The sequence below is a fragment of the Fringilla coelebs genome (assembly GCF_963513975.1).
Source record: "Fringilla coelebs genome assembly, chromosome: 4".
Classification (NCBI taxonomy): Eukaryota; Metazoa; Chordata; class Aves; order Passeriformes; family Fringillidae; genus Fringilla; species Fringilla coelebs.
Window position 1 is genome coordinate 64,726,341 of NC_140032.1, and position 25,717 is coordinate 64,752,057.

General features: G+C 37.8%; 1 protein-coding gene across 2 annotated transcripts in view; it reads right to left on the reverse strand.

Moving 5' to 3' along the window:
* Positions 1-423: 423 nt before the first annotated feature.
* Positions 424-25,717, reverse strand: part of PCDH10 (protocadherin 10) — a gene marked incomplete at both ends in the record, with an annotated part of 29,721 nt that continues 4,427 nt past the window's right edge. Inside the window, 4 exons of one of the 2 annotated variants that reach the window (XM_084203775.1) lie at positions 424-458; positions 2,410-2,505; positions 15,972-16,277; positions 25,386-25,492. In XM_084203775.1, the coding sequence (XP_084059901.1) occupies positions 424-458; positions 2,410-2,505; positions 15,972-16,277; positions 25,386-25,492 (544 nt within the window). The remainder of the gene's footprint in view (positions 459-2,409; positions 2,506-15,971; positions 16,278-25,385; positions 25,493-25,717) is intronic. The other variant, XM_084203776.1, reaches the window with a different exon arrangement.

Below are 25,717 nucleotides of genomic sequence, written 5' to 3' on the forward strand. Positions count from 1 at the left end.
CCCCACCTACAAAAATTGTTGTACCAAATCTTAAAATATCCTCTGCCAACACATAAAAAGCACTGGATTTTAAAGGCAACTTTTGTGCTCTGTGTTTGTTTGGCTTTTTTTCTGGTTCTGCACAGAAATTTCTGCGCAAGCAAATCTCTGCGTGCCTATGCCAGTTTCCGTCTTTTTACAGATGGGGAATATAAATCAGAGAGGTTAAATGGAAAGGAGGATGGACTCAACTTAAAAAAGAGAGCAATGAAAGTTCTGACATCTGTTTCCAGTTCTCTGTGTGTGCATGCATGTGTGTTCACAAATAAGCTTTTAAATAACAAACACTAAGCCTCTCTGTATCACAATTTCTCCATCTGTAAAATGGGAATAATATTGCTTACCTATCTCCTAGAGGTGCAGGAAGGTTTAAATCACTATTCTTTATAATCCACTTTGAGATCCAGAGATGGCAAGTGCTATAGAAATGGAAGTATCACAGTCAGTGTAAGAGCTGGAACAAGAACACCATAATTTCTGGTGCCTAATATCTCCTCTGAGATCACAGCTCTCTCTTTCATCCCTATTTTATCACCTGTTCCAAACTCTCAAACTAGTACACAGGGAACCTTCAAGGCTGTGGGAGTATGGGTAGTCAGAAAAAAGGCTTTAATCACAAGCAGATCCACAATTCTGATAATGTAATTATACTAATTGTACATATATTCTAATATTATTTGAGGTGAGTAAAATGATTAAAGATTCACAAGCATTACAATTAAAATTCTTAGGGTTCAGGATTTGTGCTGGGTTGATCCTTCCTGGAACAACAAAGATTTTGAGCATTACAGGAAGAGTACTTAATGCATACAATTTATATGGAATAAAATAAAATAATATAAAAATAAAAATAAAATGAAATAAAATAAAATAAAATCTGCCAAAAATATATTAAGATTCATTTGTTGCTCAACACACCCTAATAAGCCTCCCATCCACAGTGAGCTAATTCTGTGTAGACTGATAAGGGAACACCTGTAAAGACATCAGTGGTAGTTGAACAGAAAAAGAAATTAAAAACACTAACACAATAAACAGGAAAGAAAAAGTAAAGTATGCAGCAATTATTCCTAGCTCATGGATCAGAAATGAACAGAAATGAACAGAAAATACTGTAAAGCCTCTGTCTCTTCAATAAATCTTCCTTTCACCCTGGAAATCATCCTATTGCATCCCAACTTGATGTTGGATTACTACTTTATAACTGTGAGTACAGGCAGCAGTACTTCCTCTTATTGAAAAGCCTAGAAGGGATTGCCTTCGCTGGGAACACCTTCAAACTCTCCAAATCAAATTTTGCTCCTGCTTAGCAGTGCTAGCTACCCTAAAGGGGACAGAGAAAGGGCTCAGTGCTTCCCTCCACAGCTGGCAACCCAAGCAGCAAAAGAAAACCCATACTATAAACTCATCCTATGCCTTTTATAACCATTGCCACTTTCCCTCTGGACTGTGTTTAAGAGCTCCATAAGCTCCCACAGCATTACTTCTGCTCTTAACAGAACAACTGCTGAGTCCCCCAAGAAGTGCCAACAGCCTGAAGATCCAAAGGAACTGCTAGACGATAAAATTTCCAGAGAACGTAAAATACCAGGCATGCTGTTGCTGTTACAGAGAGACTCCTGATCCCCCTTCACTTAGGAGAAAGATGACATAAACCCCTTTCTTTTAAACCAGAAATCCCCTGCAACAGCAGAACAAGGGTAAAGCCACCATGTAAAAACTCTTTTCTTGTTTCAGATCTGCATTCCTTAAGTTCAGACAATATCTGCCTTCACACAGGCTTTCACATGTGGGCTTTTGTGCAAGCACTCAGCTCACTGTCTCCTCTTGTAGGTCCCCTGAACAAACTGTGTGCCTCACCACCCCAGCCCACCCAGGTCAGGCCTTCCTCACAGAGCACAGGAAGGGGCACAGGATGCTGTAACCTCCAGCTATTCTGGCGTCACTCGCAGCGAGCAAGAATTTAAAAAAGGAGTTAATCACCTCGTATGCATTAGGGCAAGGTTGGTTTTAAATCTGCATTGTTAATTTTAACTGTCCTTTATATTTTGATGGCTTCAGTCTATATCTGAACTGCAGCACATGAAACATGGCTCTTCCCTAAGTCCCATCAGCTTCACCAGAGCCAGAAAATGGCAATTATACTGATCAGCCAATCAATGAGACTGCAAGGTCAGTATTCCTGCTCTAAATCCACCCAAGCAAACAGACACCAAGCCCTCAGCAGTGGGAGAATGTATTCTGTCAGAAATAACCTGGCTGTTCCAGTCAGCCTGGAGCTGAGCAGCTCAGATATCAGCAAGTGTGTTTTTTTGGAAAGAGGTCAACAAGTGAATGGGAATGCAGAGTAAACTGCCATAGCTGCCTCACCCTTCGTAGTGGTGCATCCAGGTAAAGGGTGAGACACACGGCTGGGGCTGGGGCTGGGGGATGTAGGATGGGGATTACTCTGCTGCCACCCATGTTCTGTGGATAAAAAAGCATTCCAGTCACTGCAAGTGTCAATTCAGTATATTTTGCAATCCAAAAAAGTTTTTTTTTTCTTTTAAAAGTGATCTATTACTTAAAGAAGTGTGCTAAAGCATTGCTAATAGTCTTTTAGAAATATTCCATTAATGGCATTATATAAAGAGTGTCTTATCCAGGCCAATAAACTTTGGTACACAAATATAAAAACAGCATTTTACTCATATATCTTTTCCTCATGAATTAGTTTAAGGGGAACTTTTCTCCTTTTCTTTCAAGGCTTTAGCACAGATTTTTTTTCTTCAAATCTATATATTTCTGTAGAGAAATCTTGGATAAAACACCTTGCACTCCAGCTGCCCATATTTAATTTAACACAATGTGGGTTTAACTTTTTACACAAATAATGTGGCTTTAATTTTACACAATTAATGTGATACTTTTTAACTCTGAATTATATCAAAAAGTTTGGGGTAAAAAAAAAAAAAGAAGAAAGACAGAACATACTTACTTTTGCACTTGAAAATATAAATAAATAAATAAGCTCAAGCCTCCCCTAATGTCAGTGAGTCTGCTGGCTTTGGGGATCACTGTTTTTGTGTGTCTGAGGGGTCCCGAAGGCCACTAAAGGTGGCAGGTGACAGTGAGACCACCTTCTGCCTGTCCTATTCTGCCATGTGACAAGACAGGCAAGGCAGGAGAAGCTCCTGCACCTGAACCTGTCAGCTGCCCCAGGGTAGAATTTCCCCCTGATAACAATATGGCATTCAGCTTGGCTGAAATGTTCCTTCTGGCATCTGCAAAATCCTAGATATAAACATTGTTTCTAAAATAAACCCGCAGCATTCAGACTGATGGGTACAATTACCCAGATTTCATGGGAAACAAGAAAACCAATTGTGAGCACCGGGTCTTCAGGCTGTGAATAAATTAGAGTAGGCCAAAATGCTAAAGTTTTTATTGATGCACTGAAAGTTTTCTGGAAGCAGGTTTGATTTTAGCTAAACAAATAATCTCCACAGGCCATTAAAACCTTTCCTTCGTTTACTTCCGGAACAAATATGATTACACCAAAAAAACCCCTGTCTTTTTTTAAAGAAAACTATGTAACCACATATATTGTGCTTTTCTTTCTCCTTTCATTGAGGGCATACATTTCCATGTCCATATTCATTTAAATCAGTCCAAGAAAGAAGAATTCTCAAGCATGCCAAAATTTGACAGTGCTGGATACTGCACTGACCATAATACATTAAACCTGACAAGCAGTGTTACCTTCTCCAGGAAAAGGGGGAGAGAGGTTTGTCCTTTGCACTTAAGTACAGAACTGCCCCTTTTCACATTTGAACATCATCTTCCAGGCCAACAACAGATTATCATTATTTTTAGAAAAACATTTTTGACCAAATTGCTGATTTACACATATTGCCACTTCTTTTAGCTTTGAGATTGGAAAACACATACTTAAAGGGTATTTAGGTATTTTCAATGTATTTAGGTACTTTCAATGTTTGGAACATGCAACTATTCTGATATGGCAAGTGAGATGCCTGATACAAATGCTGACACATCATCACAGCCACTGAAATAATGTTTCTCTGGTGCTAATGGGTGCTCTGAGATTTATTTGCTACCTGGACTTTGCTAATCCTCTGGAAAAGGAAAAAAAAATAAGGCAAAAAAAAAAAAAAAAAAGCTTTGCAATTCTTAAGAACAACTACCCAATTCCCAGTTCATGTAAGCAGTGACCTTAATCAACATGTGCTTTACATCAAGCACATGACTAAGAGGGATTGACTTTTGAATCAAGCCCTGGATTTTGTCATCAATGTTCTGCTGCACACAAGATACTTTCATGTGCATTTCATTTTCTGATCTAAATGCAGAGAATTTCTCTTTTCCACCCCCAGCAACAGCCAGAGGCACAGTAGATGTCAGATTTGATTTATCTCTGGTTCTGATTATTTACTACTGAAACAATGCTTTTTAGTTACTACAACTCAGCAGAGAAAAGCACTAAGCTGTATTCTATAATGTACCATAAAAACACAAAAGACCATTTTTTCCCACAAGATACAGTGGGAATAAAGTTTCTTTGTCATTCTGTGCTATTATAACCATATTATCTACCTGAAAACACTGAAGATAATACATGACATCATCATTAAAGTCAGAGAATCACGGAATATTTAAAATTGCAAGAGTTCTTATAATTATGTACTATGTTAAGGCCGATTAAATAACTCCCAAATTACTCCTGATGTATGTCAAACTTTTAGCACAGAGCATATTCCCTAAGAATATTTCCAAATTCTCTGTCAACAACTTATTTTAATTGCATATATGTTGCAGTACCAACTCACATTCTTTGCAACTCGCTATAAGCTAACAATTTTGATATCATGCTAAGTAAAGCTCCTATTTGATTCCTTTCTTAATTTTTTTAAAATAAAACTTGCTTATGTGTATGTATGCAACAGTAATTTCTCCTCAATCTTCTTTTCTTTTTTCTCTATTTGTTTTTGCTCCTTGTTTTTCAAAATTCACCACTTTTATTGCATTCTTAGAAAATCTGCAGTACACATTTCTTTCAGCTGACTAGCCTGAAAATGAACATTTCAGTTTGAGGGTTAACCAATGCAGAACACATTAAAGGCCAGCTACAATGTGACTTAAAATTATCAGAGCCCCGGGGAGAAGAGGAGGGATATGAACCATTCCTCCTAAATTGCTCATAAGTGCCTCAGTTCCCTGTAGATTCCAGGGAGAAGCAGACATGTAGATCACCATTTGGTGGCCTTCAGAGGTATCTAAATTATTCACGCAGGGTTTGGCCTGAAATAATTAAATTTACTTGTTCTTACATGAGGTAACATGCATTACAGCATGACATCGGCATCACACTATAAATTCCTATCCAATTTATCTTTGGCATGATGTTTTTTCCAGTGTTCCTCTCTGCTAGGAGGGATTAGCTGGCATGAGGACCTTACAAGTATGCTCCCAATCTTTTTCTGAATGTTTTATTCTCTTTCTAAAGCACACTGCTTGTCATGAGCAGCACACCCTCTGATTTCAGGGAGTCTTTCCCAGTTTACCAAGATAACACACTTAAGAGTACCAAAGGCTTCTCACAAGCCTTTCAAAGATTCTCTTTTTCAAAATCACATATTGGCTTGTTTCTATCCATAAATGAAGTTTGCCCATCACCATTCTTTAGACTAAAGACTACCAGAATGGAATGATTTATACCCATATCATTAAAATTCCTCAGCAGATCAAGCAATCTACATGGGCCACAGCATGTGAACATATCCAATCTGCTTTCAGGAGTGGTCCCTGGCACCATGTCCCAGACTTTTTAGGGAAAAAAGCTGCTTGACACAGGTTAAAGACTGGCCAGAGATGTGAAAGTACAGACCATGACCTTCCAGAGGTGGAAAGGATCCTGTTTAATTCATCAGAGTAGCCATAAAGAAGAGTGGAAGTACAAAGCACACAGTCCTTTATCTCAAGTGGAGCAGAAAAAAAGTTATTACTGCACCTCATTTGTAAGGTAGGACTTTTTTAGATCTCAGTTGCTATCAATACCCACAGCTGTGTGCAGCTCTATTCAATTGTCATCTAAATTCCAATTGAGCATGGATGGATGTTAAATTAAAGCCCAAACAGTCAACTAAAAAAGTCACAAAGTGACAGAATTTTGCTCAGACAAAAGATGAATTCACACTATCAGCATCTATAAAATCCCTTATGAATAAAGAAAGGTTGTGTTCAAGCAGTTTCATAATGGATCTTTTTCCAGGGCTGAATGCAGCTGTGATGCTGAAGGTGAAAAAGATAAAGTCAGAAGACTCAGCTCACTTGCAAAACCAGGAGTCTGTCATCCCTGTACTTCTTCGGGGGATCTACTCTGCATCCTTTATTTTCCCTCTCTAAGCCACATTACTTCTGATGGCCTGTAAAAATGTCATGTGAAATAACACCCTTTACACACATGAGATAGGTTCCTGTGTATGCAAAAAATGCAGATTTACTCTTGCAAGTACCCATACAAGCGTGTGATTTTCAGGCACAATCTAGGAACCAAGTTCTGAAAATTTGCTTCTCCACGTCCACTGTACTTTCTTCAACCAATAAAGACCATTATCCTAACAAGGAAAGAAATCAAATTACCTCAGAAGAGTTTGGATTTTCAGTGAATCCACACCATATTTAGTTCTTCCAACAGGTACGGAAGGTAGGTATCAGGTATTGAAGTTAAAAATAATATTCTTATTGTATCTCCTACTTCCTCTCCAAAAAGGTACCCAATACCTAATTTTTCACTCTTCTGACCTCCCCATACTATGTTTCTAAAACAAACACATTCACAGCTACTTCCCAGCAGCAGTCATCAGACTGATAGCATGGAAATGTGGATTCTCAGTGGTGAATGCACAAATAAAGCTGTTTACAGGCTTGCCAGACAAACAGCAGCACCGATCCCTACAGCGTGCTTGTCCAAACGTGATAAACAGATGCACTTCCCCACCTCACTGCCTATTTGTTGCATTCTTTAAAGGGTTTTCCCGATTTTTCCCACTTAGGTCAAGGCAAGAAAAAGTAAGAAAAAGGAAAGGAAACCCTCTAAAAATTAAAGCAGTGGAAATGACCATGGAAAATCGCAGTTATTGTGTACAGCAAAAGACCCAAAGCAAGTATAATTGCCTCTGCTCTGCAGGCCAAGGAGTTGCTTGGGCAGAGGCCCGCAGAGAGGAAAAGATTTGCTGTGCACAGACCCAGGATCAGGCACACATTCAATTCTCCAGCTCCTGACTGTCACAGCAAGGAGGTTTTGTACACTGAAAAACAGCATTTATTTATAATGAATAGAATTTTGCCTATCAAAAATAAATAACTTCAGTGCCTTTGAAAATTTTAACTGCAAACATCTCCATGCTTCCCAGTGGGACTCATGTCCCTAAGTGGCTAAATTACTTTTGGCATAGGATTTAAATTGATGGCACAAGAGGAATTTTGGAATTTTAAACCAGCATAGCACACTAATCTTAAATATTACTTTAAGTTTTAAGCAACCTTTCTGCTGGGTTTTTCGGACTTCTTCATACTCCACTGGTAGGAACACAGAAAATGGTATCTCATCATTTAAAAAGAAAAATCTCCACAGATGGTATATGCACAGCACACATAAGCACTGCCAAAATTGACCTAAATGAATAAATATAGCAGCAGTCTGAGATAGCTAAGATACACGAGACTTCTATGCAGAACTGGCAAGTACAGCTTTTACAGCCATTAGAGGAAAAGAAGCAGTTGAAATTCAGTATTTTTAAGACTAATTAAAAGTATAATTTTCTTTCAAATAAAACTCACTAATTTTTTTCTAACTTTTTCAATTACTTTCCTGCACTGTAGCTGGAAGGAGCTCTAGAGTTATCTAAGATAAAAGTCATTATGTAAACTCAAGGACGGGCACAATTTTTAATCAGTATTTTGTACAGCACTGGGTACTGTTAATTTTTTTCCAAGACCACAGTTGCACAAACAGATTGAAGCAAATAGTATTTAATAGCTATCACCTGTGCTTTAAAATTAAAAGAAGAACATCTATTTCACTTTCTTATATTCATTATTTCCATAAAAATTGATTAAAATAATGTAATTTATAGGCTTTATTGGGCTACAGCCAAGTTTTTTTTTTATATTTATATATTCCTTTCTAATCTGGCTTTCTGAACTGTCCATTTCCTTTTGATTCCTGTAATAATGTAAGTGTTCTTCCCCTTGAGCAGGAGCTGCAAGAGGCATATACTCAAAAGAAGAACGTGAACCAGTCATGAATGTAAAATAAAAATACCTTTCAGAAGTTATGCAATAAACACTGAACAGTTGAATCATCAGAAGTGGTTTACTCAAGATCATAAGGAACCTACTATTATGAGTAAAAGTACATCAAAGTCTTGCTCTCCCTCAATTATATTGTAATTAGCAGACGCATTTAAGTTTTATTTCAGGTGTAGGAGGTTTCCTGTAAGATTTATTTACCTAACAGGGATGATGTATCTGAAGCAGCAAACTTGAGGTATGAGGAAATAAATCTCAGCATTTCAAACACAGCAAATATGACAATGCTCTAGTAGAGCTTTTAGAAAAGAAAAAAATCCATTAGGTTTTTTTAGTATTATTAGATGGTGGCCATGCAACTCATCCTCCGTTCCTGCTGAGCCATTCTCATCTGTGCAGAAATCAGAGCTGTGGGCTGTCCCAGGAATAAACCCCTGAACAGAAGTCAGGAGCTTCACTGTGGCAGGATGGCCACATGGTTTTAACTCTTTTTTACCCCAAAACTATGTTATTCACAAAGGAACAATTCTTTGACTGTGCACATATAACTTGTTTATTCATGCCAATAAAAATTGTGTTTCAGTACAACTTTTTTTAATCCAGCACCGTGATGTTTTCTTCTTAGACCAAGAACTCCAATATGCACATGCAATTTATTGGAGCTAATTTCTTGGGTTTTACTTCTGTGCCTTTCTATTTCAAGTGGGTGCAAAAATCACAAATTGAATTTAAAAACCTGTTAATGAAGGAATCAGACAGCTCACAAATTTATACCTGATCTGTATTAGAAATCACATAGGCTAATTTTAAAAGCAAAAATGCAGGCAGGCCTCATTTTTTAAAATTAATCAAGTGTACCATTCAAAAAAGCTGTTATTGATGTTTATAGAAATGGAAACTATTATGTCCATCACAGCTGGGATAAAACTACCCAAATAATTTCTAGAAATGAGATGTAACTAAACAATTAAAAAAATTAAAGAAACATCTTCCATCATATTCACTGCACCAAAGTGCAATTTCTTTCTCTTTTTTTTTTGAAAGTTGTTTCAAGACAGTGAAGACTTCTTGCTTAAAACATCTTTTCAAATATTTATGTTAAACATCAGCAGAAAATGTTGTGTTACAAATCCTGGCATACAGAATTGGGCCTTGATGATCCCCAACTAGATCAAAATACACAATAAATATTTACATGCACTTTTTTATTCCTTTGAAAAATAATCAAAGGATTGTGAGGCACTTCTTGTCCTGCTATAAATACATGAACATTTTTCTTCTCTAGGTCATTTGTTCCAATTTAATTCAGGGATGTGAATAATAACTATAAGTTAAACTGTGGTAGATTGTTTTAAATAAATAAATGGTCCAATTCGTAAACATTGAACAGTTAAAAGGCTTTCGAAAACTTTCAAATTTCATTTCTATACCAACTTGAAGTGAATAGATCAAACTGAGCAGGTGAAAAATATTTTGGGCAATGAAACCATCAGATTTCACGTGTACTTTTACAGAAACACATGGATTTGTGCCGGGACCAAATCATGTTCAGACCCTCCTGGCATCTCTGCTACAAAGGGACTCGGCAGCAACCCATGCAAAGAAGCACAGGCATGGGATGAGGCCAAAGTTAGATTGAATTTCTTTGGATGACAGTGAGAAATCTCACCCAAAAATCCTCTGAGCCTGCAAACCCAGAACTATGTGCACCTATCAAAGGGAGTGCTGCTGTTTAGAAACCATGCCACACAAACCAGAATGCCCAAAGAAGGGGATTCTTTCCCCCTTTCCAATTCACCTTGCTTAGACACCAGCTCTTTGGGTAAGAGACCAGCTTTTTTACCCTCTGTGTCCCACCCAACATGACAAAATCCTAATTCATACATGAAATATGCTGATGGTGGTGGCAATACTTTCTATGATAATGATACCTTCTCATCAGTGAGGATGAAAATGCCTGAGTGTATGCAGAAAATGTTGCAGAGCTAAACAGGGGCTACTTTAGAACACAATCATTATTCCAGAATGTCTCCCTGTATAAACACTTACTTCATGCAGGGAATTGTGCCCTTATGTAGTTTATTTTATTTTAACCTGCTTTCAAAGGAGATTAAGCTTTGCCAAAGTCATTTTTTTAAGAGAAAAACAAGCATTTCTACATAAAAAAAGTTCAGGTGTTATGGCAATTTTTGACTGGCTTTGCATATTGAAAAATCCTAACCTTTTAATAGGAAGAAAAATTATTCTGTTGCTAACGTCAGTATCAAACTTCAGGAAAGCTCTAAATCATTATAAAATTATTGCCCATCTAGAATGAACCAAAAATTATATTCCAAAAATGAAAGCTATTTCTTATTAATTATAGACCAAAATACTCCTGAGGTAGATTTAATGCTGCTGTTTCCACTGCTATCATCTCAGGACCTTGTTCAAAGTATCAGAAAGAGAACAGAATCAGACTGATCAGGTATTCATGTAGAGATAGTCTCTGTTATATATCTTACAGAATTTGGTCCAAGAGAGTTGAATCTTGGATTAGGGGTTTTGGTAACTATAGTAATATAATTTATAAAATATATATTACCAGCACCGAAAGAAAAATTTGCTATAAATTGTTATAGTTGAAAACATGGGAATTCTTTAAAAGCTACATTTCATTTTCCTCACCAGTGTTATTTCACTTTATTTTCTCCAGTGAAGTTCAGAATTTCTTTCATTTTTTATGAACATTCAAGTAATTATAAAAATTTCTTAACTCTCTGCAGAAATGCAGTGTTCAAACCACATGGATGAACAACAAGAAGTGTTAGTTGCACAGTAAGAAGAATATGGAAGTTAAGAGAACCCTGGAGTCACTCCATGAGGAAACTATTTTCAAAAATCCTACTATTTGTTGATCCCATCAAAAGCTTATAATTTTTATGCATAGCATTGACATAAAACTTACAGAAATAAATATATTCTTCCAAATATATTATTTAAGTATGTAGAAATTTACTTACATTACATTTCATTCAGAATAATACATAGAATATGAACATCTATGTGGAAATTGGTGCATGAGAAAGTCCAATGGCTTAGACCAGCAAGGTGAAAATTTAATGATGGAACAAAAATAAAATATGATATTTGTATATTTTCTACATACCAATTTGTAACACAGCTGCTCTTTTCACTTAACCAAGCAATGGCCTAAACCTCCAACCACAAAGAACCAAATACCCAAATTCCAACTACATTAAGCCTTTTTTTTTTCAATCATGCTGCACAGGTTCAACAGGTTACTGCAATTTATGTCAGATTGGTATCATTTTATCAAATGTGGATGATCTCTGTGTATTTTATCAAATGTGGATGATCAGTTCATGACCCTGTTGCCCTGCAGTTGTTCCTCTGCCTTGCTCCTCTCTCTCTGTTGAGCCCAGCAAACAAAAGCACACAGTTTACTTCCTCAGTTCTCACGCAGCCTCCTTCACTTCCCATCCCTATCACAGCTTGCCTACATTAATTAGTGCTAAGCTTTTGATATGACTTTGCACAGGGTTATTTTCAGTATTGTTGCTGCTGTGCCATGTGTTTCTATGGAATGAATAGACTGTCTAGAGGAACACAGTGACACGATCTGTGTAGGGGTTTTGTAGCACTTTTTTTCAGTGTATTTTCAATTCAATTCCCTTTTTACAACCTGGTATTTTATTTCCTTCTTGCTGGGTTTGTGCATTGTGGGAAACTTCTCAGGGAACTATTCCAGAGTATTTTTTTTTTTTTCCTCAGGATGAATTCAAATTTCTCATGCTAAGATGCATCACCTTCTTGATCTTTTTGAAGGTTCTGCACTGAATGTACACATTGGAGGAATCCCAGAGCAGACACACTCCTGTGGCACCATGAAAGCTCCACCTAGAGCTACCAGCTAACCTCTGGAGCCACTGACTGAGGGCACAGCTCCAGGGAGTGAGCTCCTCAGCATTCCCAGCGTGCTGACAGGGCTCTGCAGCTTTCCATTCCAGAGCCAGGCACCTGGGAAGCAGATAAGCTTTGCCCACACTTCATACACATCAGGGGTAGGTGCTACTTGAGAGCCAGTGCATCCAAACCCCTTCATGACATCTGCAGACACTGACTCCTTTTTCTGATTGCTGTTTCTAGATAATTATTTTTTTTTAACTCCATGGATTTCTGCATAAAAGCTTGGGGGACTCTGCTTCTGCTAAAATGTTCCATTTATCCTCATGATTTTTTCCTCTTGGGCACAGAGTCTGGTAAGGTTCTGCCCTATGACAACACTTGATTATTTTAGGAGCTTTTTTTACTACACAGAAACTGTGCTAAAGGTTTTTTTTTTTTTTTTGACAGTTCAAATACACTCTATTGATTATTTCTCATTCTATCAAAATTCTAATAGATTGACAATCTTCCTGCATTACTTTCCTGGTCAGATGCCAGCTAACCTTGTTCCTAAAACCCCTAAATTACAAATGTATGTCTTATGCTGAGGCTTCTCATTGGTCTCTAATTTACAATGCGTTCTATTACATTTTTAAGTGACAAACACAACTCCTGACATTCTTTGATTACTAGCTCTTGTTAGAAGCTGAAAACTAACAAAACACATAATCAACTGACTCTTTTCTATTTGCTTTTGTCAATTTTTCCAACAACATCCTCTTCCACTTTTCACACATTTGTTTAAAATGGTTATCTGGGAAGGGTGCCTTCCTGGATATGCCTGCCTTTTTCTGTCCCTCCTCAGGTAAACACAAATGCAAAGACACAACTTAGAACCTCTGCCACATCCTTGTCCTCTGTAACTGCAGCTCAAGAGACATACCAGTTCTCTCCTACCTTGATACACCTGGTACTTGAAGTTGTCTATATTGTTGGCATGCCTTTGGCTATTTGCTCTAAGGTATCCCTTTTATGCTCACTAATTCCTATCCTCAAAGTCACTAGCTAGAATTTCTGCTCTTTTCTGATCATTTAGTTTAAAATCTTTTGCATTCTACAATGCACTTTTTATTCTTTGCTGCTCAATTTTCATATGGCCATTTTCAAACATGCTTCAACTTTTTATACGGTGTTTTTTGCTAAATATGAGGGTTCTGTTTCATACATTTTAATTATCTCTTTTAAAAAGTCATTCTGCTGACAAACTGATTTTGACATGGCCTTCTGTGTTAAGAAGTTGAATTTAATTTTATTTTTAATTGCAATTACCTAGTGAATCAACTAAGGTTCCTTCTTAAATCAACTTCCTCTTATATACTTTTCTTACCTTATTAGTTTATTACATTATTAATAATAAATTATTCACTCATTTCTACAATTAGAACTCACTTTCTTTTTGTGGTTCTTGTTCTTTGCTATAAAATTATAATCTAAAATACAAAAAAAGAAGATAAAAAACAAAGCAAAACCAAAAAAAAAAACCCTCACCAAATAAGGGAAAATAAACCAGAGAAGCATTACTCTTGCTTTAGAGAAATTTTAGTTTTGAGGTTCAAGAAAAGAAGCAAAACTAAATCTGGATTCTCAAGTGTGGATTATGCAATAACACTCATTTATATTGTCTACTTCTGATATTTTCCTTCCAATTGTTTATGCCCTTGTGCCAGGAAAGTGCAAAATGTAGATCAATGTCTCTATGAAAAGGCATTGTTCAACAAAACTACTTATGTTAATGTTACAAAATTTAAAACCCCTAAACTATCATTTGCTATTTGAAATTAAACTCCCAGGCCTAGAACCAGTCAGAGCAGAACTCCCACTGTGGTGTCACCAGATAACAATCATCACTGCAGCATCCACACCGCACCAGCACCCGGCTGTGGTTAGACCATCTAAAGATGCTACCAAACTTGTTAAAGTTAAATTTTTGACTGAGGTGACAGGGATGAAATCAATGCTGCTAGATTTTGCCTCAGTGCTGAAGAATGTTTTGTAGAAATAAATGAAAGATCAGCTCAGCAAAGACTGAAATTTGTTGGGCCGTACTGAAATTTCACACCGGTCTTTAGGATATGACTGGATGATTGGCACATGATATTTTAGCCCACACAGAATCAGCTGATTGTCTCAGGACAGGTTTATAGGAAGGGCTTTCACAGATCAGAACTGGTAGTCAAATTTAAAGTTGTCAGTAAATTGACTCTAAAGAGTAGAGCGGTAAAAAGACCTCTCCTAAATGAATGAAAACACCAGGACAGCCAATTTAGAAGGGAGAACTGAGCTGTCTGTGCTAAGAATGATCTGTACCAAAGATCTTCACATATCAGCCTGCCAGCACACCACCCCTCAGAACAACTAAATTCTTTAAGAAAATAAATAAATTAATACCATTCAGAGAGATTCTTTTCTCTTTTTAACCCCCAATCTGCTGTCCTAAAAGATCTGTTGCTTTAAAAAAGGGTCAATATTTCAGTGTTAATGTCTGTGGCTTATATGGATGAGCTAAACATCATAAATTCTCTAAGTCAAGGAAATTAGTGTCTCTAATAAAATACTGAATGCATCAAATAGAATGAAAAAGACATATTAGATCAAAGTGCTATTCAACGGTTCTACAGCTGGCTCAGACTCCAAAAGGAATTATGAAGGTCTCTGAGATCTATCACACTCTTTCATGCCACATAACCATAGTCAAAAGGTGACTAAAGAAAGAGGCAAGATTTTGGAATGAGACAGAAGGCACAGAGGAGCCTGACAAGAGTCAATACTTGTAGGCTGAAAGACGATCAGACTGAAGGCTCTTCCTTCCAAACTATATAAACAGCTACTTCAAAATAATGCATATACTGGTTATTCACAAGATACTTCTCAATTATAGAAAGAAACTCTTAGAAGCTCTCTCAATTTAACTCTAGTCATAGAAAACACTAGCCTGGCAACACAAACATTTAAACCATCTACTGAAGTAAATTTTGGAAATAATCCAGCATCAGAAAACAAAACTGAGCAACTCCCCTGTGGCATTCACATTGTCTGAAAAAACTCTGTCGCCCAGGATTTTTCTCCTGGGAAGCAGAGAGGACTCAGAGAAAATAAAAACAATTCTTATCTCATTTGCTTCTCCTGTGTTTTGCTCATGTGGAATGTGTTTGGGGATTGTTTACCCACAGGTGATTGTTCCATTGGACTCTGCTGTGAGTTGTTTTAACTCATTGGCCAATTGGGGCCAAGCTGTGTCGGGATTCTGGAAAAAGTCACGAGTTTTCATTATTACCTTTTTAGCCTCCTGTAATTACCCTTTCTGTATTCTTTAGTATAGTATAATATTCTTTAATATAATATAGTATAATAAAGTAATAAATTAGCCTTCTGAGAACATGGAGTCAGATTCACCATTCCTGCCTTTGTCGGGGCAAATACAATAACTCCCCCGCTAACATTAGCTGACACTTTTGTTGCTGACAATGATGCAACACTAAAAACAAGCAAGATTTTGTCTTTTAAAAAAAAGCACTGAACAACGCCTTCTTCACTGGTGCCTGAATCCAACAGAAGCCATCTCCCCCCCCATTCCTAAGATTGTGCTTGTATGATTCCTAACATGAAAAGAAGAGCTAATTTTTGTTCCTGCAAAGGGAACGCTTCCACAGAGCTTTTTGAAGAGTACTTACTCAAATATGGTGGTTTGTAAGGCGCTCGTGTATTAGACAGCAGTCCATCGAACTCCTTCCTCTCCAGACTGTTGTGAAGGGCCTTCTCTTTGCCAAAGGTGGAGAAGGACCTTTCTGCCCCAGGCTGGGCTTCTGGTGTTTCAAACACTTCAGTGTCTGGAACGGAGTCCATGCCAGGTACGTGCAGATTGCTGCGGTAATCTGCAGCTTGGCGTCCATCGGATGGAACAAAGGAAGGCATCCAGCACCGATCTGAGTGGCCCAGTGCTTTACATTCCTCTGTGCAATTGGAGAAGAGATCCATGCCTGCAAGCATGAAAGAAAAAGAAACTACAGATATAAGCTTCAGCATCATGAACAGCTGCTGACAGATAAGAAACATTATGCCAAGGAAAGAGAAGCGGAAAGAGAAATGCCGTAAAAACTTCTTCCACTAGTTTCATCTCCTCGACAACAACACAAAAAAAAATCTAGTTGTCCAGTCTTCAGAAGTCAAAGACACCCTGCAACATACATAACTAAATGCCAGACTGTCATACACACACAAAAATACCACAAGAAGAAGAGTGCCAGTGGTTCTGTGTCACAAGATCACTTTCAGATCTCACTATTTAGAACCCATTCATACAAGGTTCAATTCTGCTTGTAGGTTGATGTCTGAGGTTCACTGGTTGAAAATACCTGCTTAAGAACATGCAGTAATTGTTTCTACATAAATGTGTCTCTGACCAAAGAAATTGAAAGTCTGGATTTAGAAATCACAAGTTTCATTTATGAAATGAAACATTAATGAGTCCTATAAAAGAACTATCGGTATAGAGACAGAGCCTATTGATATTAAAAGCAGATGTTACAAAGTAGGAATTGAGCTTTCAAGCTATCAGGAGAGCTTATTCAATCATTACATCACTTTTTCAGAGACAGTTTTCATTGCTGCTGCAGTAGTCCTTGCTATTATCGAGTCATCCAAGAAATGGGACAGAACCCTGTAATAAAATACTGCAATTAGCAGTACAAAGGCAACTGTAGTCCAGTGTGATGTGGCTGTGGTACTATCAAAAAATTGTTAATGCTTCCCCTATCTAAGCAAACAATTATCCATGCCAACACCAAACTGTTTGCTTACAAATCCTTTAATGCTATTAAGATCTCAAATGAAAAGCTATGCTGCTTTTGACCACTTTCAGATCAGCCTTCCAAAGGAATATTTCCCGGCTAAGAGTCACAAAGTCATTGGGTTATACTTGAGAGGAATGGTGTATAAAGTCACAGAGACAGAGTAAAATAAACCAGCATCTCCAAGTTGGTTTGTCCTGCTTTTAGATGGGATAGAGTTAATTTTCTTCCGAGTAGTTGTTACAGTTCTGCATTTTGAATTTAAGGAGAATAATGTTGGTAACACATTAATTTTTTGGTAGTTGCTCAGTAGTGCTTACACTAAATCAGGGACATTTCAGTGTCCCACGCCCTGCCAGCGAGGAAATGCACAAGAAGCTGAGAGGGAGCATGGCCAGGACAGCTGATGTGAGCTGGCCAAAGGGTTATTCCATACCAGAGAGCATCATGCCCACAATATAAACTGGGAGATGGCAGGGAGGGGCCAATCACTGCTCAGGGCTGGGCTGAGCATCAATCAAACCTGGTGCTAGTGTAGTGCACGTCATTTCTCTGTCTCCAACTTCATTCCTCTCTCTCAGTTTTGTTATTATTATCTTTATTTCAATTATTAAGCTATTCTTATCTCAGCCCACAACTTCACTTTTTTCTGATTCTCCTTCCCATCCTAGGAGAATGAGCAAGCAACTCTGTTGTGCTTAGCTGCTGTTTGGGTTAAACCAATACAATCTTCAACATCATACTAAAAAGCAGAACAGTAAAAAAACCTCCTTTTCTTGTATTTATAAAGAGAACTGAGCATCTTAGCTGTGCATCAAAACTGAACTAAATCTGTTATAAACATTGCATTTACAAGCACTTCATTAGAATTACAAAAAAAAAATAACACTACTTGTAACAGAAACAGGAAAAAAAAATGAACAGCTATAATATAGAAGAGAACACAGCCTTAAGCCGTGCCAGGGGAGGTTTGGGTTGGACATTAGGAGGAATTTCTTCACAAAAAGGGAACAGGGAGGTGGTGGAGCCACTGTCCCCTGGAGGTGTCTAAGGAAAGACGCAAGGATGTGCCTTGAGCTTTAAGGATGTGACACTCAGTGCCAGGGTCTGGTTGACAAGGTGGTGTGAGGGCACAGGTTGGACTCAATGATTTCAAAGATCTTTTCCAGCCTAGTTGATTCTTGTAATAAGATTCATGTAATGTAGCTCATTTAAAAGGGAACATTTTAAAGAACTGGATTAGCTTGATCTCCAGTGTGAGGATTAGTATTAAGAATTGTACCACAGTTTTGAACTCTAATTTGAATTATATTAATAATATTTATGTAATATCTCATACTACAAAAAAAAAAACAATCTCTTCAGAAAGGAACAATGATTACGAGCTATCAACAAGTGCTTGAGTAAGAAAGGCAGTAATTTAGACAGAAAAAGAATCATGAGGAAATGAGAAATAAAAGGTTTTTGTCTCAGATTAATCTCACTTTATAATGACTTTTTAATCTTAAATTAAGCAATATACAATGCCAGGTCCAGTTTCGATTAGAAGCTTGCCTTGATAATTGGCATGCAGAAGCCTGAAAATAAATTTCTGATCAGTGAACTGGTGAAGAATGCAAATGTGAACTGCAGATATGCTTAAGGAATCAGATGAAGATCATCAGGCAAGGAGGAAAATAGTGCAAATGTAAATTCTGTACTGGTAGTAGCTACCAAAGACTGAAAAGAAATATTTAGATGCAGGCTTTCCAGAAAGAAATTAGCATCTAACAATGTTTATAAAACTGTGTGTGTATCTTATGCATTGAAATATCTGAAGAAAAATATTTTTCTGCCTTCCCAGAGATTGAAGGGACAATAAACACAAAATAATTATTTCAATTTGCAGATTTCTTGGCAAAGCTACATGTAAAAAAAAAAACAATTAGCCCTACATTTAATAGGAAAATGATTACAGCTCCATTTTGCTGATAATGTATCAGTGATCATACTAATTCAACATTTCCTGAAAGACAGCAGGAGAAAGAAAAACTTAAGGGTAAATATTAAATTATATTCTTTAGTCTATGGGAAGGGAAAGATTAGAAAAATACTAAGTATACACATTCAAATATATACCCTTTTCTTCCCTTCATGGATCTTTATTTCACCTGGAAAATTACCCTCCATTTTACTATTTTGTTCTCACATCAGCTGCTAAACTTCAAAATGTCTCTATACAAATATTTTTTTTGTTCCCTTTGGAATACAGCTTGTCTACTGCAGTGCACTGGATAGTTTTATATAACAGCTTATTATAAAAGAGATGTTATGGCCACTATAAATCAGGATTCTTAATAAACAAAGTAATGAATGTAGGGGATAAAAAATGTGAGCTTGCACTGCAAACTTTTTCTCTCTTTGAGAAGAGAAGTTGTAAAAAGAAATAAACCAAATTATATACATTGGCACTTAAATATACCCTGCTGGAACACATAGCTAAATGTAAATGTTTGTTTAGAATGGGAACAAAACGTTCAGAGAGGCAAGGGTTAGGAACTGTTCCAGCCTGAAGCAGTCACAACAGCCCCTAAGAGTTTAACAGGTGCAGAACCAAGCCCTCGGGTTTAGTATTTTGACAGAAAAGAAATTCAAATTAGCAGCTTATTTTCAAAATCCCTGGGCAGCCATGCAATTTACACTGCCTGTGGTATGAATGCTGGCTATTCTTCCCCACCCTTTTCCTGTGGGTCAGAGTATAGAATTTTCTGGCTCTAATTGAAAAACATTTAACACACGGTTGGGGAAAAGTAAGGGCTATTTGTTGCTTTCCAAGAAGGAAGGACATATCATGGTAAAGAAGTGAGGCAGCACAGAACTCCTTCATACCCCAAGAATTATGTTCTTGATTTATAACAAAATGTGCAGTAGTTTAACACTTCCATCTCGTTTCCCTCATAAATCTAGTTTTATTTATATATATATATATATGTGATCCTTCTGAACTATCCATCACAATTACAAGTCCACATTAAAGACAAACGCTCTGTATTTTTATTTTTCCCTTAGTTATGCTGTTTGACCTTGCACATACAGACAAACTGAGATTTTAAAGGTGACTCTGAATTAGGAATTTCAAATGGCCTCTGTGGATACAGACAGGACAGTGCACTGAAGTTCTGACAGGGATCAGCACTGCACAATTCCAAATGCAGCATACACAGAACAACTTATGGAAAAGGCCACCAGCTCACTCCTAATTTATCACCAGGGGAGGCAGTGGACAGTATGAACTCTCCCACAACCCTGACTTTGCAGATTTTAAAGGAAAACAAACCCCTGCTCCTCCCTCAAAAGCTGCCAAAAACTAGGAAAGGTGTTAAGTTTGATGTCTGAAGTACCTGAACTCAGGTGCTTTGAATCACATACTTGGCAGCACTGCATTTTGGAAGCATGTTCCCAATTTCCTCCCTTTTCATATTTCAAATGGAGAAAATCAAAATTTCTCTGGGAGTTTTAATTGGTTTGAAAGACTGTTTTGTCAAGGCAAAAAATTAGGGCTAAACCCATTTTTAAATAAGTGTCCTTCCTCAAATTAATTAAGGAAGAACCATACACCAAGTGCAACAAGTGAACACTTTCATATGCATTGCTCAGCAAAAGATGTAACAAAAAATTAAAATACAAATTAAATGATCAGTATTTTTTGCAATACCATTATTGAGAGGGGTTTTTCCCAAATGTGTGGATTTTTTTTTCAGAACCTTTCCTTTTACTTGGAAATGAAGGACATTTCTGTTTCTCCTGTGCTAGTTAGATGCAAGATAGGTGGTGATGCAGGAGACCAGACTTCCTCAGAGCTTCCATTCCCAGATAATCCATTTGGTTAGATTATCAATGAGCAAGTATCTCATTTCCCATGATTCATGTTTTCTATTGGTAAATAAGGATAATGATGTTAACTTGGTAGTTATCTACTTTAGAATTAGACTTTAAGAAACAAAGTTATTATCACTCTTTCTTGCTAAGTAATTGGTGTGCTGCCTTGGATAAAGCTGACTTCATCTGCATCAGAACATGAATAAAGACTCAAATATCTTCAATATTCAGCTCTTCCAAATCTCAGCTTCAAAGGTCTATCTTGACCACTGAGATATGAACATTATTAAGCATGCAGACCAAGGAAGAACAGGAGAAAAAAAACAACCAACAAAAAAAAAAAAATAGAAGTAGCACTTAGCTTCAGTCAAAGCACTTTTCTAAGCCATTTTCATGTTCACTCTCACTTTATCTGAGATAGACTTTTTGCCCAAGTGATCTTCAAAACAGGATTTAGCTGTCAGTCTGCATAGGCTCAGAGGAAATACTGGTTTTCTCTGTCCCTTTATCACTGAAATTCTTCTTCTGACCTCTCTTATTCTTCCCCTTATGGACACTGAAATATTGCAACTCTTCTGCCATAATGAACCCTCTTGGCATTCAGCTAATCTGTACTGAAAAGGTGTGAGCCAGTGTTTCACCCTGTGCCTTTGCATTAAAATTAAACCCTTACCAGTTCCCTTCATAAAATCCAACAGGAAAAGCCTAATTTCAGGTTTCAGCCAGTCACCAGTGTAAACTATCCAAAAACAGATCAAAAAAAAAGCATTTTATAGGATACACAAGGCAGGATATTTTGATGCATTTTACAGGATATACAAGGCAGTGCATCTACTTGGCTCCTCATTTTGGGCATTCCTCCCTGAAGTGCCTCTGAGATACTGTGCCAATTCCTTGAAAAAAAGGGTAATATTGTGAAGGACTGTGCTTGGGAAAGCCAAGTAGCTAGTGAGCAACCATACAAAATAAATTGATGGCACGAGTCCAAATCTTACAGGACAGGTGTCTAATCATACAATTTAAATGTACACACATGCAGAGTATTAATTGGCACCCAAGCTGGCAGTTTCACAAGGGAGGCCAAGAAATTAATCAACCATGGGAAATAAACTAACCTCATGCTCGAGAATTACTCCTACAGAACACAGCTGAAATACAGTGTGTTAGTAAGAGGTAGAAGTGTTGTGTGAGTTGGGTTTGCTCTAGCACAAGTAGCAGCTTTTCTCTCAAGCATTTTCAAAGGAGAGCACAGGTCATTAGAACCTAGAGTTTGAGAAACCCCTCCTCTGTTTGCCAAAATCCTCCTGAACTTACTCCTTCACCTTTGTAAAGTCATTTTTTTCAAAAAGCTCAGATTACTAGCCCAGTCAATGAAATAACTATTGAATCCACAAAAAATTAGGATCCTGAGCATCTCACTCCTTGCCATTCCCTGCCAAAAGCAGATGACAATACTTTAGTACTTCGTCAGTGTTAAGGTAGGTAAGAATGTGGATAATTATGTGTTACTTTATGTGTTACATTTATGTGTTACTTTAATGGGAAATAAAGAATCCCTTACATGCATTTCAGCACATTTAAAACATGACTAAATCACTTCTAAGAAAACATATTTTGCGAAAAGGCGAACTATGATCTAATTTCAAAACCCAAGAAAACATTTTACGACACGTAGAGCGGCACAGCTCAGATTTTTCACTAAATTCTACAAGATAAATCTGTGGCAGTGTGATGGATTTTCATCCCACATGTTTTCCTTCCCAATTAGTAAATGGCCATGACACCACAGTTTGGATTGCAATGGACTACTACAGAATAGCTATTTCTGTGCCACAGGACTGCTCACCAGTGACAGAGGTCCTGTGCTGAACAGTAAAATGATGTTTTGCCAGCAGAACATGCTGCTGACTAAAACTGGTGGGGAGTGAGTTTTGTCTGCCAGTGTGAATTACCTACTGAATATTTTTAGCTGCTTTTGAAAACACATATGATGCTGCATAGTATCAGGTAACATCTTGGGAAAAAAAAAACAGCCCAAACTGCTGCCATGCTATCAATCGGTGTCCTTTCCTTCAGTAATTTAGAAATAATTGATTATAGAGCATCAGAATGACCAATGCAATTGAGAAGGCATTCCCTCTACACTTCCTCTAGCCATTCAAGATCAAACAAGATTTATGCTCCTTTTTTTCCCATAAAATTTGTCCCCAAAAGCTCATTGCAAGAGTGAAGACTTATGTCAAAATATCTTGTCATTGCTGAGGTAAAAGGGCACATTCTTTGCATTAAGGCAGCATGATTCAGCCCAAAACTTACTGAAAAAGTAGATAATGTGTGTAGAAGATTAAGCTGTTTCTAAAGGGATCTGTATTGAAATATTTATCTGGGACTAGCATTAAAAAAGTGGTGCATGCAAATTATTCTCAAACCTCAGTACTAATATATGAAATTGGTGCATTCTGAGTTTTCAGTTTGAACTACTAATTGTGAGTAGACCAAGCCAAATTGTCAGCTTTCATCGCTGACTGTGTGATCACCACTGAAGATACAGAAGTTCACAAACCACATCAGATTCTTAAAGGATTTGAAATTATTTAAAAGTACAGAACAGTTTGTCTCCCCTATTTGATAAAATAGAAAAGAAGATGATTTTACCCCACTAAGGATCAATGCCAAATATGACAAGTATTCACAGTCTACTTTTAAAATGGAGGGAAAGCATAGAGAACAGAGGCACAACAATAACAGCACAGAATGCATCTAAAAGAAAATAGCTTTCAGTTGATGTGCAACTATATGATTATATTCCCACCATCAGTCAAATCCAGCCCCTTCTGCAGATGTTTATTCTTTTCTCTCCTGTTTGGTTATTATGGTTCATTATGTTGAGGGACTAAGCTGATTGAAATGTTCATGGAGATGACTGCTGCAGTAAAATGCGTAAAAGAGGAGGGAAAAAAAAAAAAAAGGAATGCAGGGAGGGCAGGAGGAGAGAGAGCTTTTTATAACTCAGTAGCCCTGATTGCTGCATCAGAAACAGTGCAAAAGAAAGGGTGGGGGGAGGCTAAATGCATGGCTTTTTGGAACAATAATAAATCATACGCCATATATAGGCCAAAAATGAAAGAGGCTCTGTGTTCAGATGTAAACTTCTGGCAAGACCTGGTTTGTTGTCAGATTCCCAGACACAAAATAGACACTCTGTTCACTTAGCATGAAGCCCTGCAAGAAGCAGGGAGCTCCAGAGACTCTTGGCTCTTCTCAAGTCTCATTAGGTCTGCATATTAATGACTTGCAGCAATAGAAAGAGGCCCTGTGGCAGCCTCCTCTTCCCCTGGTGCCTGGGTTTCCCATCGTTAAGGGCACAGTGACTACAGCAGCAAGAAAATAGGGGACATGAACAGATCAGGAGGGTGAGGCAGCACTACTGTGACAGCTCTGGGTCCCCTGCCCTGGTGCCTTCTAAGGTGGGGGTCGGGGGAATAAAAAAAAAGGAGAACTGACAGTATTTTGCATGACACGGTTGTAGCAAATCTATATGTGACAGAGCACAAAGGAAACAAGGGGAAAGGCAGCACTGTATTGCACAAAGATGTACCAGACCTGTGGTAGGAAAGGAAAGGAAAGGAAGCCCAGCACTTGTAGCTAAAATGCAGTGCGAGGGTGAGCGTGAATTCTAATGCACAGGCTCTGAACAAATGTTCCTTTCAGAAGCAAAGTGACAGTATGAGAACTCAGACAGCAAGCCCTACATATGGGCATAACACTGCAATGTGTGTATTCCCTAAGTGATTCATAGTCTTTTAAAGCCTTTCTTTCCTCTGTCAAGAAAATGTATTTAATAGTATCTTATTAACGTGGAGAACACTTGCACTATATGGTGCCTAAATTTGAATTAACAGACAATCCTACAAAATTCGAAGGTATTACACATTCAGAGCACCCAATGTGTCTCCACTGATCCCCTGAAAAAAAAACTCTCACAGTCTGGCTGTCATTCAATCACTGGGTTCATTCTTTCCCTTGGGAACTCCTCCTTCACTTCTCACTGCTGTGCCAGCTGAAGTGCCTACTAAACAGAATTGCTTAATGCTTTGAAATTCTCTAAATCTGCCATAGGACAAAATGTACTATAAAATGTACCAATAGCTTGGTTTTAATGTGCAGGAAGTTTTCCTTCAGCGAATGATACAGTATAACACACCAATTCCCATTCCCAGCCAAAGGAATAAAAGAAATTCCGCCCCGTGACCAAGAGAGGTTCAAAATTGCCTCCTCATCCAGGCAACTGTAGGAGCAAGCTAATGTAAACCCAGCCTCCCAAAAAATAAATATGCTCACCTTATTTATGCCTCTCTTGTATTATATTCCTATAAGAAACTGTTCCTTCTAGTCTCCCTACTTAAAGATCCAATATTTCCATTCTCTTATCAGACTTACCAGAGGATTGACCTCGATTAGTGGCATCATGATCACTGTCTCCTTGCTCACTGTCTCCATGACCACTGTCCTTAGAGCTTACTATGTCTGCTTCCTGGAATGCAGAACTAGACACAGAAACATCTTTACATTAGAATAAACATGAAAGAGGAACTCATAAAACATTCTTCCGCCATCACATGGCCAAACACGGCGCTGCATTCCCCCCCACTCCTGCCTGCTGCACGGCTTCCACCGAGGTGCCCTGCCCACCGTGAACAAAACGAGCAATTTTCAGACCTTGCAAGGGCCAGCAAGGGTTATTGCTCCTCCTGGCTTTCACATAGTCAGTA